Source organism: Meles meles, chromosome 6, assembly GCF_922984935.1.
Source record: "Meles meles chromosome 6, mMelMel3.1 paternal haplotype, whole genome shotgun sequence".
NCBI lineage: Eukaryota > Metazoa > Chordata > Mammalia > Carnivora > Mustelidae > Meles > Meles meles.
Genome location: NC_060071.1, coordinates 64,932,211 through 64,947,995, shown reverse-complemented (window position 1 = coordinate 64,947,995; position 15,785 = coordinate 64,932,211). Strand labels below are relative to the sequence as shown.

Here is a 15,785-nt window from a genome sequence, read left to right as displayed (position 1 = left end):
TCATCCCATTGTTCCATCCCCCCACCTTTTTTTTTTTTTTTTTTTTAATTATTTATCTGACAGAGAGCGAGGGAGAGAGCAAGCACAAGCAGGGGGAATGGAATGGCAGGCAGGGGAGAAGCAGTCTCCCCCGCTCAGCAAGGAGCCCGATATGGAGCTGGAGCCCGATATGGGGCTCATCCCAGGACCGGGGATCATAACCTGAACTGAAGGCAATCTCAACCAACTGAACTACCCAGGGGCCCCTCTATCCCCACTTTTAACCCCACCTGTTATCTTTCCTACTTACCACCTCATCCTCTTCCTCCCTGCCAGGTGGGCAGGGCAGATGCTTGTACCTGTATTGCTATGGCGACTGAACCAGAAACTACTTCTGGTTCTCCTGTGCTACAGAAAGCCTTTCCCAGCTGCCATGAACCCAGGTATTTTCTGACTAAAGAATGTGGTTTAAAAGTCCCCTGTGGCCAGAAAGGAAGGATAAATAGCTTCTCTTGGATATATAGTGTCTTTGAGAATGTGACAAGCAGTTTATTAAATACAAACTCAAAGAACCACCTATTATGTAATTGACACACAGAATCTACACATAATTTCACCCCTGTCCTCACAGCGTCCCCCTCCATGGGTTCTTAAAGTTCTTCAAAACAAAACAAAAAAACAGAAACGGAGGGAGAGAAACCCTCCCTCTGAAATGGCTGGGGAAGGTCCACCTAGGTTATCCCTTTTTAGATATTATCAGAGCATAAAGAATAATGATGTCTATCACTGGTTAAGCTCTTACAAGCAAAAGAAATACAACTTTGTGAAGGGACAACAGTGGTGGGACTACTGATATCAACAAGGTGAAGCCAGAGACAGAAAAATTCTGATGATATCCTAGGAAATACAAGCACTCAAGAGAATTATGTCAACTTCTCAACATATAAGCAGAATAGATTCTAATGTGACACAAAGTTAAAACTTACTAAAATACTTCGTAAACGCACATCTATACCATAAGGCAGGAGCCCAGGTTAGCTGTATTAAGCACATGGTTCTATTTAATCACACTTTTTATGCCGCCTTCTGTCTTTCCCCCAAGATTCCCACCTTCCATGCTGCGTCTCCTCACAGTTCATTTGGTGCCAGGACCATCAACTCTGCTTCTTTGTTCTGAACTACTCACAATGCAGAAATGAGTCTATTAGTCCTTACCCATCTGACTTTTTTTCAGGTAGAATATTAAGCCATTGGTTCTAGTAGCACTAACTCGTTTTGTTAGCAAATATGTAACCAATTCCTCTTTCTTTTAGCAATAAAACCCCGTTCAATCCTAACAAAGAGGTCAATCATACTGTATTAAAAAAAAAGTGGGTTAAGGATTAAATATAGGGGAAAATAATAAAAGGAGTACAAACATAAGAACTTATTTTTAGGGGCACCTGGGTGGCTCAGTGGGTTAAGCCGCTGCCTTCGGCTCAGGTCATGATCCCAGGGTCCTGGGATCGAGCCCCGCATCGGGCTCTCTGCTCAGCGGGGAGCCTGCTTCCATCTCTCTCTCTCTGCCTGCCTCTCTACCTGCTTGTGATCTCTGTCAAATAAATAAATAAAATCTTAAAAAAAAAAAAAAAGAACTTATTTTTATAATCTTGGCAGAGGCAGGGTGTGACAAATAAACGCAAACCCTTAAAAAGAACAGTTGGATAAATTTAAGAAAAAATCCTTCACAAGATAAAAGATACCATTAATATAGTTAAAAGATAAACTGAAGGAAAGTATAATATAGAATATATAGCATTAATATAAATGGCTAACAGATGGGTAAAAATTAAGAAAAAACAAATTCACAAAAACATCCCAGCCAATTATATAAACATATAATGATCAAAGAAAGGTCAACTGGGATTTTTTCATATTACGTTAATAAAGATTTTAAAAATTCATCATTCCCACTGTTGGCAAGATAAACAGGCATCTTGGGGCACTAGGTTACTGATGCTTGAAGAGGGCCATCTGGCAACTAAATCAAATAGGTCTCCCTGCCCGAACTATGAAAATCAAGGAGAAACAGGTCGTGCCCAGGATGATTCTGTCTAGGATCTCTGCTTATTCATTATTATCCAACACTGTCCAATCATCAATCCCAAAACATGTCACCTGTCAAGAAAAACTTCCAAGCAGCTGCGGTGACATCACTATAATTTTTATTTTCCAGTTTCCAAATAGATCATACCAAATAACCCATCTGAGAGATCTATTCCTTAATGGGGAGTGGGGATGAGATTTTAGAACTAAACTCATTCGGGGTGGGGCTTAGCAGTAAAAAATAAGATGACCTACTAATTTATTTAACACATCATCAGGGCTACACTCAAGTTTAGGGTTGAGACACCTGTTCTGCCCTAATTTTTGCCTGACTAACCCATATTACGTAGTATAGAAAACTTGACTTTCAATCAGGTATTTTATTAGTAGACTCGGCTTCACGGAAGGTGAGGAAATGCCTGCTTGCAGGCATATGTGCAGCTAGCTCGTTCTCATGCAAAAACAAAAACAAAAAACAAAACTAGAGGTCTACTTCCTGTAAATCATCAGCAAAAGCCAGGTATTCAACTCTCAATGTAGTGATACCTAACCCTTGCTAATATTTAAGCAAGTGTTATTAGGGGCACACAGAGTATCTCTTTGCCGATTTCCACACCCCGCTGTTGGATCAGTAGGGCAGCAATGGAGGCCTTCACATGCCATGGCTTGGCTTTGTCCCTGTTAGCTGGTTGGGAAATGCTAGGTTAGCAGTGGTTTTATAAAGAGTTCAAATGAATGTTACTCCTTTAGATTCAGCTTCTAGGGTGGCCTGCTTATCCCTCTCCTGCTCCCTGTGCTTGTGGTCCCTCACTCATGGTCTCTCTCTAATAGATAAAATCTTTTTTTTTTTTTAAGATTTTATTTATCTATTTGACAGACAGAGATCACAAGTAGGCAGAGAGGCAGGCGGGGGGGGGGGGGGGGGAAGCAGGCTCCCCGCTGAGCAGAGAGCCCGACGCAGGGCTCGATCCCAGGACCCTGAGATCATGACCTAAGCCGAAGGCAGAGGCTTAATCCACTGAGCCACCCAGGCGCCCCGAAATAGAGAAAATCTTAAAAAAAAAAAAAAAAAAAGGTAGATTCAGCTTCTAAGAAGCTTATGGTGTTTGTTTTTTTTTTTTAAATTATGTAGAACTTGTCACCTAGTGTGTTTGTGTTGACATTTGTATCAGAAAACTGAAAACTCAACTGACTGATATAGCAGATACTGTCCCTGCTAACAGTGCTCATGTTCTATCCCTTTCCAGTCAACTTTATACTGTTTTGTGTTGAAATACCAAAGACTGCCTCCAATTCCTCTTGAGAAATAAGCACATTGTAGGTATTAATGAAATTGTTAAACAGATGTTCCCCAGTCTACTGTATGGCTCCTCTTGACCACCAGAGACCATGTAAGGGAGTAACAGGATGCTATCAACTCACTGCTCTAAGTCAGCCTCGGGGCTGACTTCATCACCTTTTTTAACTCGAAGGGACCTTGAGTCCCCCGGCACCTGGACTAAAGGGCCCCCAGGAGCTCAGTTACTAGGGAGGCCTTAAGTAAGCCACGGCAACTCAGTCCTTTTTCCTTTACGTGAGAGACAGGGAATGAAAATGGCTTCACCCATAAATCAGTCTGTCCTCAACAAAAGTAATAAGCACAATGTGTGAGTGCTGAAAACAGAACAACTTACTGGTGTTTTGGAATTAGGTCTTCATAGTGAGGCCTCTCGGTTTTGAGAGTTCTGAAAATTCTTATGGTGGGAGAAGAAATTTCTGATAATAAAGATATATTAAACTCAAATCCATTCCACTGGTAGAACAATAAAAAGATGGCTGTATTAGCTAAGGTATTGACATGAAAATCAAACAGTTTGGGGCACCTGGTGGCTCAGCCGGTTGAGCTTCTGCCTTTGGCTCAGGTCATGATCCTGGGGGTCCTGGGATCAAGTCCTGCATTGGGCTCCCTGCTCAGCGGGGAACTTGCTTCTCCCTCTGCCACTCCCCCTGCTTCTGCTTTCTTGTTCTCTCTCTCAAATAAATAAAAACTTTGACAAAAATAAAAACATAAAGTCAAATAGTTCAGTCCCATTAAGAACATAATTTGGGGGGCTCCTGGGTGGCATATTAACTGAGCATATGACTCTTGGTTTCGGCTGAAGTCGTGATCTTCAAGTCCTGAGACCAGGCTCTGAGTTGGGCTCCACGCTCTGCGTTGAGTCTGCTTCGGATTCTCTTTCCCTCTCCTTCTACCCCTCCTGCTTGTGCTTGTTCTCTTTCTCAAATAAACAAATCTTAAAACAACTACAACAACAACAACAAAAAAACCCCACGTAATTTTATCAGCATACCTTCAGTTCATGAAATGCATTGTGTTCTTCAAAATTTTTCTTTTTTCTCTCAATATATTGATCGATGGACTCCATTTCCTTAAAACGAGCCTCATGAAGCTTCTTAAAGTCTAGAATGTCCCCCCAAATATAACAATTAATAATAAGACAAATCCATTTATTCACCTTTCTTTTGTCTTTCTGTTGACACTTATTCTCTTCTCTGCATCCCTGACATTCAACTTCAACATCATCTTTGTTAAAGCTTTAATTTCAAATCTTTCAGTTTTTGTAAACTCAGGGACAAAGTATATTTATCTTATTAACTATTCAACATACATTGCTCTCCTCTGTCCATTTCATTGCTAACCGACAACTTGGTTTAATCCACAGAACAAGGAAAGAGTTAAGATTTTTCAACTCCCCTCACCAGTTAATCAAATGGCCTTTACTTAATCAAAAATATAACATTTTACAATGCTTAGAAAGCTTTATACCAGGGCGCCTGGGTGGCTCAGTGGGTTAAAGCCTCTGCCTTCGGCTCAGGTTGTGATCCCAGGGTCCTAGGATCGAGCCCCGCATCAGGCTCTCTGCTCCGCGGGGAGCCTGCTTCCTCCTCTCTCTCTGCCTGCCTCTCTGCCTACTTGTGATCTCTCTCTCTGTCAAATAAATAAATAAAATCTTAAAAAAAAAAAAAAAGAATATTCTTGAGGGGCCTAACTGGTCAGTCGGAGGAGTACGTGACTCTTGATCTTGGGGTTGTGGGTTCAAGCCCATGTTGGGTATAGAGATTACTTAAAAAGTATAAAAAATTTTTAAAATTAAAATTCTAATTAACTATTAAGTATATATCTTTTTTTATATCTTTTTTTTTTTTTAAGGATTTTATTTATTTTGACAGACAGAGACCACAAATAGGCAGAGAGGCAGGCAGAAAGAGAGGGAGGAAGCAGGCTCCCCGCCGAGCAAAGAGCCCGACACGGGGCTCGATCCCAGGACTCCGAGACCATGACCTGAGCCACCCAGGCGCCCCAAGTATATATATTTCTAATATGTGCCGAGCAACATTCTGAGTACTATAAATACACAATACCTCAACATGCTATGTACCACGCAATAGAGAACAAGCAACTACACTTTTAGATATGGAATCCCTTAAACTTATTACTGAAAAAAAATTTAGGGGTGCCTGATTGGCTCAGTCAACAGAGCATTTGACTCTTGATCTTGGGATCATGCATTCAAGCCCTATTTTGGAGGTAGAGATTACTTAAAAAATTTTAAGAAACATAATTACAAGGTGGACATTGTACAAAGTACTTTATAGACATTCATTCGCAGAGATTTACTGACTACCTGCCATGTGCTAGGTGCTATGCTAGGTCATCAGAGGTAGAAAACTAGTCTCAATCTATATATAAACATATCTTGTTTTATGGCACTTTGAGAAACTGGGTTTTTTGTTTCTTTTTACAAACTGAAGGTTTCTCACAACCCTCTCAAGAGCCAGCTTTCTAACTGCACTGGCTCACTTCATGTCTCTGTATTACCGTTTGATAATTACTGCAGAATTTTCAACTTTTTCATTATTGTTAAGTATTTGGCTCTGGTGATCTGTGATCAGCGATCTTTGATTTTATTATTATAATTGTTTTGGGGCACTGCAAGCAGTGCAAGCAAATGTTGTGTGTTCGTCTGCTCCAATGGTGGCCTCGAGGTCTTCAGATGAAATAGCCTCATTGCTGATACAGAGAAAGGCTGAGTGGCCTGGGTTAGAAGACCAAACCAGCCACAGCATTCCCTTACACCAAATCCTAATCCAGAACAAGTCCCTAATGCCATTCCATTCTGTGAGGGCTGAGGAAGTTGGGGAAGCTTCGGAAGAAAGGCTGGAAGCTAGAAGAGGTCAGTTCGTGAGGTTCATGTCTCTCCCAGGACATAGAAGTACAAAGTGAAGCAGCAAATGCCGACGTAGGAGCTGTAGCACGTGAGCCAGGAGAGCTAGAGCAGTAGTGGAGGCGGCAGCTGTATGAACACTAGAGTTTCAATGTAGCTGAGACAGCCTTCTATTTCCAGATGACATCTAGAACTTTCACAGCTACAGAGAAGTCAATGTCTGGCTTCAAAGGACAGGCTGACTCTTGAGAGGGGTTAATGCAGCTGGTGACTTGAAGTTGAAGCCAATGCTCATTTACCATCTCACAATCCTAGTGCCCTTAGGAATTATATACTATACCTACTCTGCCTGTGCTCTAGAAATCAAATAACAAAGCTTGGAATGCACATGTTTACAACATAATTTACTGAATATTTTAAGCCCAATGTTGAGATCTACTGCTCAGAAAACAGTTACTTTCAAAATATGGCTGCTCGTTGACAATGCACCTGGTCACTCCAGGGCTCAGTGGGAGATGTCGGAGATTAATGTTTTCATGCTAACACAGCATCGTTCTGCAGCCATGAATCAAGGAGTCATTTAGATTTTCAAGTCCTATTTGAGAAAACAGACTTTGTAAGTTATAGCTGCCAAGGACAGTAATTCCTCTGATGGGCCTGGGCAAAAGTGAAAACCTTCTGGAAATGGTGTGCCGTTCTAGGTGCCATTAAGAATATTTGTGATTCATATCAAGAAACCAAGGGGCGCTTGGGTGGCTCAGTCAGTTAAGCGTCTGCCTTCAGCTTGTGTCGTGATCTCAGGTCCTGGGATCGAGCCCCACATTGGGCTCTCTGCTCAGCAGGGAGTCTGCTTCCCCCTGGCCCTGACTACTTGTGATCTCTGTCTGTCAAATAAATAAATAAAATCTTAAACTAAAAAAAAAAGAAAAGAAAGAAACCAAAATATCAGCACAAATAGAAGTTTGGAAGGAGCTGATTCCAGCCCTCAAAGATGACTTTGAGGAGCTCAAGACTTCAGTGGAGGAAGTAACTACAGATGTGGTGGGAACAGCGAGAGAACTAGAACGAGAAGTGGAGCCTAAAGATGTGACTGACTTGGTGCCATCTCATGATACAACTCATGGATGAGGAGTTGCTTCTTAAAGGGCAAAGACAGTGGTTTCTTGCGATGGAATCTACTCCTGGCGAAGATGCTGTGAAGACTGTTGAAAGGACAACAAAGGGTTTAGAATATTCTTGAATATTCAGAATAAACTCAGTTGATAAAGCAGCAGCAGGGTTTGAGAAGATGGACTCCAGTTTTGGATGAAGTTCTACTGGGAGTAAAATGCTATCAACAGTACCACACTCTATAGAGAAATCATTTGTTAAAGGAAGTCAGTGGTTGGGGCAAACTTCACTGCGGCCTTGTTCTTAGAAACTGCCGCAGCCACCTGACCTTTAGCAACCACCACCCATCTCGCTCATTCAGAGCCATCCACACTGAGCCAAGACCCTCCGCCAGCAAAAAGATGACCACTTTGCTGCATTCTTTAGCAATGAATTATTTTTTAATTAAAATACGTGCATTGTTCTTTGAGACGTAACACTTATCACACACTTAACAAACTACAGTACAGTGTAAACAGAACTTCTCCATCCCAAGGACACAAACCCGTTGGATTCGCTTTACTGCAGTCAGGGCTTTAGGCGGGGATCTGGAACTGGAGGGCCAACTTCATCGACCTGACAAAATAGGAAGTATATGCACTCCCACTGGAAACTGAGGAAGTGGGTTTACCAAGGCTAAGAGGCCCCTGGTCTCAGAGCTAGGAAATGAGAGAAGATGGATGGCAGGCCCAGTTCCAGCATTCAGGCCTTCAGCTATTCTTGCACACTGCGTATCCAGCGTTAGCCCAAAGGCGCCAACTATTACTTTGTTTCCGTGTGTGTAAAACTTACTTGGAGTTGTGCTTATAGTTCTTTTGCTTTTTCCAGATTTGGAAAACCCATCTGTGTAGAGAGACTTCTTTCCTTCTGAAGGTACCTTCGAATCTTCATTACCTAAATGGAAAGAAACAGAACTAATCAAAGATTTCGAAGTAAGTTCTTCCTATTAAGAACGTCCAGGGGGCGCCTGGGTGGCTCAGTCGTTAAGCGTCTGCCTTCAGCTCAGGTCATGATCTCAGGGTTCTGGGATGGAGCCCCGCATTGGGCTCTCTGCTCAGCGGGGATCCTGCTTCTCCCTCCCTCTGCCTACTTGTGATCTCTGTCAAATAAATAAATAAAATCTTAAAAAAAAAAAAAGAATGTCTAGAAGCTGGGGGCGCCTGGCTGGCTCAGTCAGAGTGTACGAGTCTTGATCTCAGGGTTGTAATTTCAACTCCCATGCTGGGTGTAGAGATCACTAAAATAAATAAAGCTTAAAAGAAAAAAAAAGGTCTCGGGATGCCTGGGTGGCTCAGTGGGTTAAAGCCTCTGCCTTCGACTCAGGTCATGATCCCAGGGTCCTGGGATCGAGCCCCACATCCAGGGAGCCTGCTTCCTCTTCTCTCTCTGCCTGCCTCTCTGCCTACTTGTGATCTCTGTCAAATAAATAAAATCTTAAAAAAAAGATTTTTTCTCGAAGTTAACATGGCACTTTCATGTGATGGGGTGTGCTAAGGTGGTGGGAAAAATGAGCACAAAGGAGGAGTTGTAGCATCACTACAATTTTGGCTCATACACTTCAAGTAGGAAGAAATTTTATGCTTCCTTGTATAGGAGTTATGTAAATAGATTAGAAAATTTAATGGGCGCCTGGGTGGCTCAGTGGGTTAAGCATCTGCCTTCAACTCTGATTATGATCCCAGGGTCCTGGGATTGAGCCCTGATTGGCCTCCCTGCTCAGTGCTGAGTCTGCTTCTCCCTCTGCTCATGCTCTCTCTCAAATAATTAATTAATAATTTAAGAAACTTTTTCAAAACTTTTGCTATGAACAGGTTATTGTAACTAGAACAGTAAAAATCCCACAATCCTGGGATGGCTGGCTGGTTCAGTTGGTAGAGCATGTGACTCTTGATCTCAGGGTTGTAAGTTCAATTCCCAAATTAGACAAATAAGCGTAGAGATTTCTTAAAAAATCAAATCTTAAAAACACACCCACACACACACCACACAATCCCACCAACCTAAGAAACATCCTTACCCATGAGCATTTCGGCCTATTTCCTCAGGTTCTCTTCTTCCCTACTAGTTTTTATTCTTTAAATCCTGTTGAAATCAGAGTATATGTATTGGCCATTTTCCCTTCACTTACCATTACATTCTGTTATCTTTTCCAACTTGAGGCAATCTACTTAAAAATATCCAAATGGATTTTCAAGAACTACTATGTATATCACATCCCTCAGACGGGAGGTTTCCCAGTGCTTCCATAAGACATCAAAGAGTGCTGGGGTAGGGCAGGAGGGCCTGCAGGGGCTTCTGCTTGGAGCTGGCCTCTAAAACCAGAAAGGTAATGTTCCATGCACAACAGGATATTCATGGAGTCAGAGTCACTCCTCCCCAGATACTACAAATGGGGGGGGGGGGGGGAAGCCACTTCACAAAGGGGCAACATCTTAAGGTCATCGCCTGTGAACAAGCCACCACCTGTGCCTTCTGGGAGCAGTGACTGAGGATTACTCTGTGGGATCCTGCCCCACGTCCAGCATCTAAATCTAACCCTCAGTGGGGCGCCTGGGTGGCTTAAAGCCTCTGCCTTCGGCTCAGGTCATGATCCCAGGGTCCTGGGATGGAGTCCCGCATTGGGCTCTCCGCTCAGCAGGGAGTCTGCTTCCTCCTCTCTTTGCCTGCCTCTCTGCCTACTTGTGATCTCTGTCAAATGAATAAATAAAATCTTAAAAAAAAAAACGTTTAAATCTAACCCTCAGCACTTACTAGACAAACCAAGGCCAAGGACCCAACAAAACTGGCCTGTATTAAAAAATGTAAACATCCAAAAAAAAAAAAAAAAAATCCTCAAAGACGAAGGAAGACTGAAGAATGTTCCAGATTAAAGTAGACTAAAGAGATATGACACCGAAATCCCAGGACCAAGATTTTCCTTTGCTTTAATGGGCATGACTAGGATAACTCATGAAACCTAAATGACATCATCTCTAGAACAGAGTAGCAATTCCTGCACTTCTAGTCTCAGGATCGTGTTAGACTCTTAGAAATTATAAAGGACTCCCCCTATTTTTGTTTGTATTCTATCAGTATGTGCCAGTAGATATTACAATTAAAACATTAAAAAATTTGATACACTAAAAAATGTACTTTTTAATAGGTTAACAAAAACATTTATGAAAAATGGCTAAAATTTCTAAGACAAAAATAGTGAGAAGATGGTATATTTTCACCATTTACCAAATGTCTGACTTAAAGACAGCTAGATTTTCTTATCTGCTTTTGCATACACTATATTTTTTTGTTTGAAGTACATATGAAAATAAATCTTGCCACAAACAGGTGTTTGAAAGGGGAGGGTACTGTAATATTAAGCCTTTTCAGAGAACAGTGAGTAGTCTTTTCTGATACAATGCTAAATACCACTTGAGAAACAGTAGTTTTTCCCCCACCCCCAAAGATTTTATTTATTTATTTATTTGACAGAGATCACAAGTAGGCAGAGGGAGGCAGAGAGAGAGCGGGAAGCAGGCTCCCCACTGAGCAGAGAGCCCGATGCAGGCCTCGATCCCAGGACCCTGAGATCATGACCCAAGCCAAAGACAGAGTCTCAACCCACTGAGCCACCCAGGCGCTCAACAATAGTAGTTTCTGAAAGGTTAGCTGCATACGTGGAATATGAACCCCTTCCAATGAGCTTTTTGTATTCCGTACACTTGTATGAGAAAATCCTGTGTTTTATTTTAACCTCTAAGCCCAATGTGGGGCTTGAACTCACAACCCTGAGATCAAGAGCTGCATGTTCTACCAACTCAGCCAGCCAGGCAGGTGCCCCTAAAGCCTAAAGGAACACTTTTCTGCATCTGACTCTCAGGGAACAAAATGTAGACAATACCTACATGGATGCATATGTGTACAGAAATATAAATAGAGAAGGACCAAAGGAAACGCTGCAAAATGTTAACATTTTGGAGATCAAGAACATAGCAACACTTGGTACTGTTCTGAAATTATGGCAAAACATAAAGTCAAAAAAAAAAGCTCTTACCAGAAACTATGTGATCTTATTTTTGTTCTCCCTAAGCATGTGTTTCATTAGGGGAACTTAATATGTCCCCCCGTTTCTCCATGCTCTTGAAACCAGGTCCTGCAGCTAAGTTTCCCTGACGAAACATGGGGTGGATGCTGGTAATTCCACCCCCACTTCTGACTCTTGGTCACATTTCTTTATATCTTGCTCTAAATCATGATTTTAAACTGGGCTTAGGAAGCATATGCATCTTAAGTCCCCAGGGTGTTGATTAAAAAATTGCAGGCTTGGGGCGCCTGGGTGGCTCAGTGGGCTAAGCTTCTGCCTTCGGCTCAGGTCACGATCCCAGGGTTCTGGGATCAAGCCCCGCATCGGGCTCTCTGCTCAGCATCTCTCCCTGCCTGCCTCTGTGCCTATTGTGATCTCTATCAAATAAATAAATAAAATCTTTAAAAAAAAATTGCAGGCTCCCAGTCTCAGTCAGAATCAGCAGCTCTACCTCCAGGAACTGTTGACATTTAGTAAGACAGTCCAAATTCTGGGGAAGGAAGAATGGGTCAGCATTAGAAATTCTGCACATCACTGCATGGAGGCCATGGGAGTGGGTCGCCTTCTCTCTCCCCCTCCATCAGGCCCTGCCCTGGGGCACAGACAGGGCTGCTGTGGAGAAGCGAACATGAGACACCATGCAGTGGGCAGGTTTCCCGGGCAAGGAACTCATGAAGCCCCCGGTCCTGTTGGGTCTGGGGGAACTCAGGGTTTCTGTCTCCTTGAAACAAACTTTTAGTTGACACAGTTTAGGGAAGAAGTTTTTAGAAGGTTAGAAATTAAGGAAAGTATACATTTACCAAAATAAAAGCACCCCCCCCCCCCCACCAAAGGAGACTCTGTGGCTCCCCTTCAGCAGTCGTGGGGGAGCAGGTACGCATACAGCACTGTGCACTGCTGTCTGGAACAGGTCTGAAGGAGCTGGTGGGGAGGAGGAGAGCCCACATTTTATCTGCATAGATATCAACTTGCCTAAACTTTCCAGCTACCACTATTACCCTGGTTTTTCCACAATAGTACTGAAGAGGACTTGATGGTCGACTGTGTTTAGTTTTCACTTCTGCTGTCACTGCAGAACACTTAGTTTTACAGCATCACGTTCTGGTTTGAATTGTGTTCTTCAGAACAGTATGTGCAAGTCTTCACCTTCAGCGACCCTGACAGGACCTGAGGACAAAGCGTCTGGTTTGGGGTACTTTGTTAGGGTAGTCCTAGGAAATGAATGCACAGGGGTACCCCTGGAATCTCAGGCTTTCGTTTTGGTTTTCCTCATTTGGCATACCATTTCTTCTTTTTCCTGAGGAAACGGCATTCTCCTCTCCCTGGCTCTCATCTGGTGGTGAAGGCACTTCTGCAACAGTTCTGAGATCCTGGTGTTCCTGCTTCTCTTGATTCTGGAATTCAGTGTGATCACTTACTTTTATCTCTGAATGATCCTGCCACAAATATTAAAAGGGAAGAAAGGATTTAAATGATGAAAAGTCACCATTGCCTTCCAAAGATCGGCACCCACATTGGAAAGGGGCTAAAGGAAGAAAAGTAGGAGAGAATTGGATTTCTGAGTGGCAGAGCTGGGAAGAGGACCTACTAAAGCCCACTGAAAAGCTTAAATGGCAAGATAAGCTCTCCTAGGAGTAAATGGATAGTCTAATGGCTGAGGGACTCTATGGGGCTAGAAAATAAAAATTAGGACTATGTCCTGTAAAGTTACATTTGAATGAGAGGATAAAAAGTAAAATCAGAGTCTTCTCCAAGTAACTGAGGGAAGGCTCTGGCTAATCCCAGGACCATTCTGCTGAATGACCAACAGAAGAGTGATCACTAGGTCTGAGGCCAGTTAAAAAAAAAAAACACAAAAAAACAGCATACTACTAATGTTGGTTTCTCTTTCCTTCTTACCAGCCCTCACTTAGGGGAGCACTTCCCTCACTTTCATATTACTCAACCCATATTGGATTCATGCTTACTCCTCAGTGAGTACTACCCACGTGCCAGCACCCAGGGTATGACGACCCGTCTAGACTTGGGTCTGTGCTTTCACGGAGCTCACAGCACACAGAGTTTACAACCGTTTGGTATCATAAGGAAATTCAAAGAGAAAGTTTCCCAAGAATATACCAATTTTGGCACAGGTGGTGGTCAGAATTTGCACACGTCCATTCACCTGGGTGTCAGGGTTCCTGAGGACTGTCCTGCACCTTCTCCTGGTTTTGGTGCCTTGATCAAGCGGCTCCCTCTCAGTTTGTTCCAGGCCACAGCTCTGCAGCTCAGCCTCCTCACAGGACGATGCAGAGGTCTGACTTCCATCGTGGAAAGAAAGACATTCATCTACCATGTCCTATTTTTAGAGTTACAGTGTTCAGGAAGAATCAGAATTTAAACTGAATAGAAAACGTATTTTCAAAAGGTAATTTTAAAACGCTCTTGTACTAAAGTATAGGCCAAGACACGAATTTGAGAGCTTTTGGAAAGAAACAATCAGGGACACCTGGGTGGCTCAGTAGGTTAGGCATCTGCCTTCGGATCAGGTCATGATCCCAGGGTCCTGAGATTGAGTCCTGCGTTGGGCTCCCTGCTCAGTGGGGAGCCTGCTTCTCCTTCTGCCTGCCACTCTCCCTGCTTGTGCTCTTTCTCTCTGACAAAGTTGTTTTTTTTTTTTTTTAAGATTTTATTTATTTGACAGAGAGACAATGAGAGAGGGAACACAAGCAGGAGGAGAGGGAGAAGCAGGCTTCCTGCTGAGCAGGGAGCCCGATGCAGGACTTGATCCCAGGATCCCAGGATCATGACCCGAGCCAAAGCAAACGCTTAATGACTGAGCCACCCAGGTGCCCCCAAAAATAAAATCTTAAAAAGAAAAAACGATCACACTTTAACTCCAGCTTAAAAACTAGGCAAGGAAAGAATTCAAAGTTTTCTTAATATGAGTAAGTAAGCAAATTAGCATTAATTTTCTTTTGAATATACACAAAGCAGAGTACTAGGCAGTATGTTCCAATAATTACAGCTAATATCACAACTTCATTGGGATATTTACATGGGTTATCTCACTTATTCCTAAAGCCTATAAGATATGCAGTAACATTATCCCCAGTTCAGAGAGGCAAATTGAGGCTTAGAGAGACAAAAGTAACTTGTCCAAGGCCAGAATAAGGGAGTAAGGTAAGAATGACACTTGTACTAACAGAAACTAAAACAGCTCCATTATTAGAACAGAGTGGTACAAGGATCAGATTATCCCAAATAGACTTGCTTATGTAAGAACACATTGTTTGATAACAGTTGCACTTTATAATGATGGGGGGGGAGACTAGATTCATGATTCAACACATGATGCAGAGAAAATTAACTCTGCTTATCTTTTTGGTAGGGGGAGGGAAATGAAACTTGATTGTTTTTTTACACACAAATGCAATCTGGATGGGTCAAAGTTTTTTTTTTTGTTTGTTTGTTTTTAAGATTTTATTTATTCACTTCAGATACAGAAAGATCATGAGCAGGAAGAGAGGCAGAGGGAGAAGCAGGCTCCTTGCTAAGCAGGGAGCCCAATGTGGGGCTTGATCCCAGGAACCAGAGAAAATCATGACTTGGGCCAAAGGCAGATGCTTAACCAACCGACTGAGTCACCCAGCTGGCCCTGGGTAAAAGATTTAAATGTAAAAATGAAACTATGGAAGCACTAGGAAAAAAAGTGAGAAATGATCATGTGTATGAGGAAGGCCTGTCTTCAGCACATTCTCTTACCTACACAGTATAAAGGAGAGGTTTGATTTCCTTCTGGTGTTTTTGTTTTTACACTAAATTCTAATCAGGAGCTGATCTGAAATACACCTGCAGCTAAAAAAAAAATAAAGAAGTACTGAAGGGATTCTAATGGAAAGCAGTTGCTTCTCCACCCCAGCCCTCTCATTTCTAGGGCTTCCTTCGCTTTAGGTGGTCACTTACGGATCACGCGGGGTTTGCTGGGGTGGGGGTCGGGGGTGCCTATGCCTTTGTGGCTGCAACAGCTGTTTTCAGTGCCTATCATGGGCTACAGTTTAGCTTACTGGTCCCAAACTCCTCTCCCATCTTCCTCCCGAGAGCAATGTACCCCTTCACTCTATTACCTTTGCTCCCCCCTAAGGACTCTGAAACCTTGATATCTTGTCCCACGCCTACACAAAGCCTCCTGTAAAATCTAAGTACAGAATCCTTATACTTCCCTTCACCTCTTGTCCTCCTTTTTTCACTCAATATCATCTATTCTCTAACTTGTTAACATTTATAGCTTGTTATATAACCTTAATTGAATCATCTGTGCCGTGTCT

General features: G+C 42.6%; 1 protein-coding gene across 2 annotated transcripts in view; it reads right to left on the bottom strand.

Annotated features, from left to right (window-relative positions):
- NUSAP1 (nucleolar and spindle associated protein 1) overlaps positions 1-15,785 on the bottom strand; it is a 31,953-nt gene that overhangs the window by 7,120 nt on the left and 9,048 nt on the right. Inside the window, exons 3-6 of one of the 2 annotated variants that reach the window (XM_046009382.1) lie at positions 13,643-13,816; positions 12,761-12,914; positions 8,211-8,312; positions 4,395-4,504 (exon numbers count right to left, since the gene is read on the bottom strand). In XM_046009382.1, coding sequence (XP_045865338.1) covers positions 4,395-4,504; positions 8,211-8,312; positions 12,761-12,914; positions 13,643-13,816 — 540 coding nt within the window. The remainder of the gene's footprint in view (positions 1-4,394; positions 4,505-8,210; positions 8,313-12,760; positions 12,915-13,642; positions 13,817-15,785) is intronic. The other variant, XM_046009383.1, reaches the window with a different exon arrangement.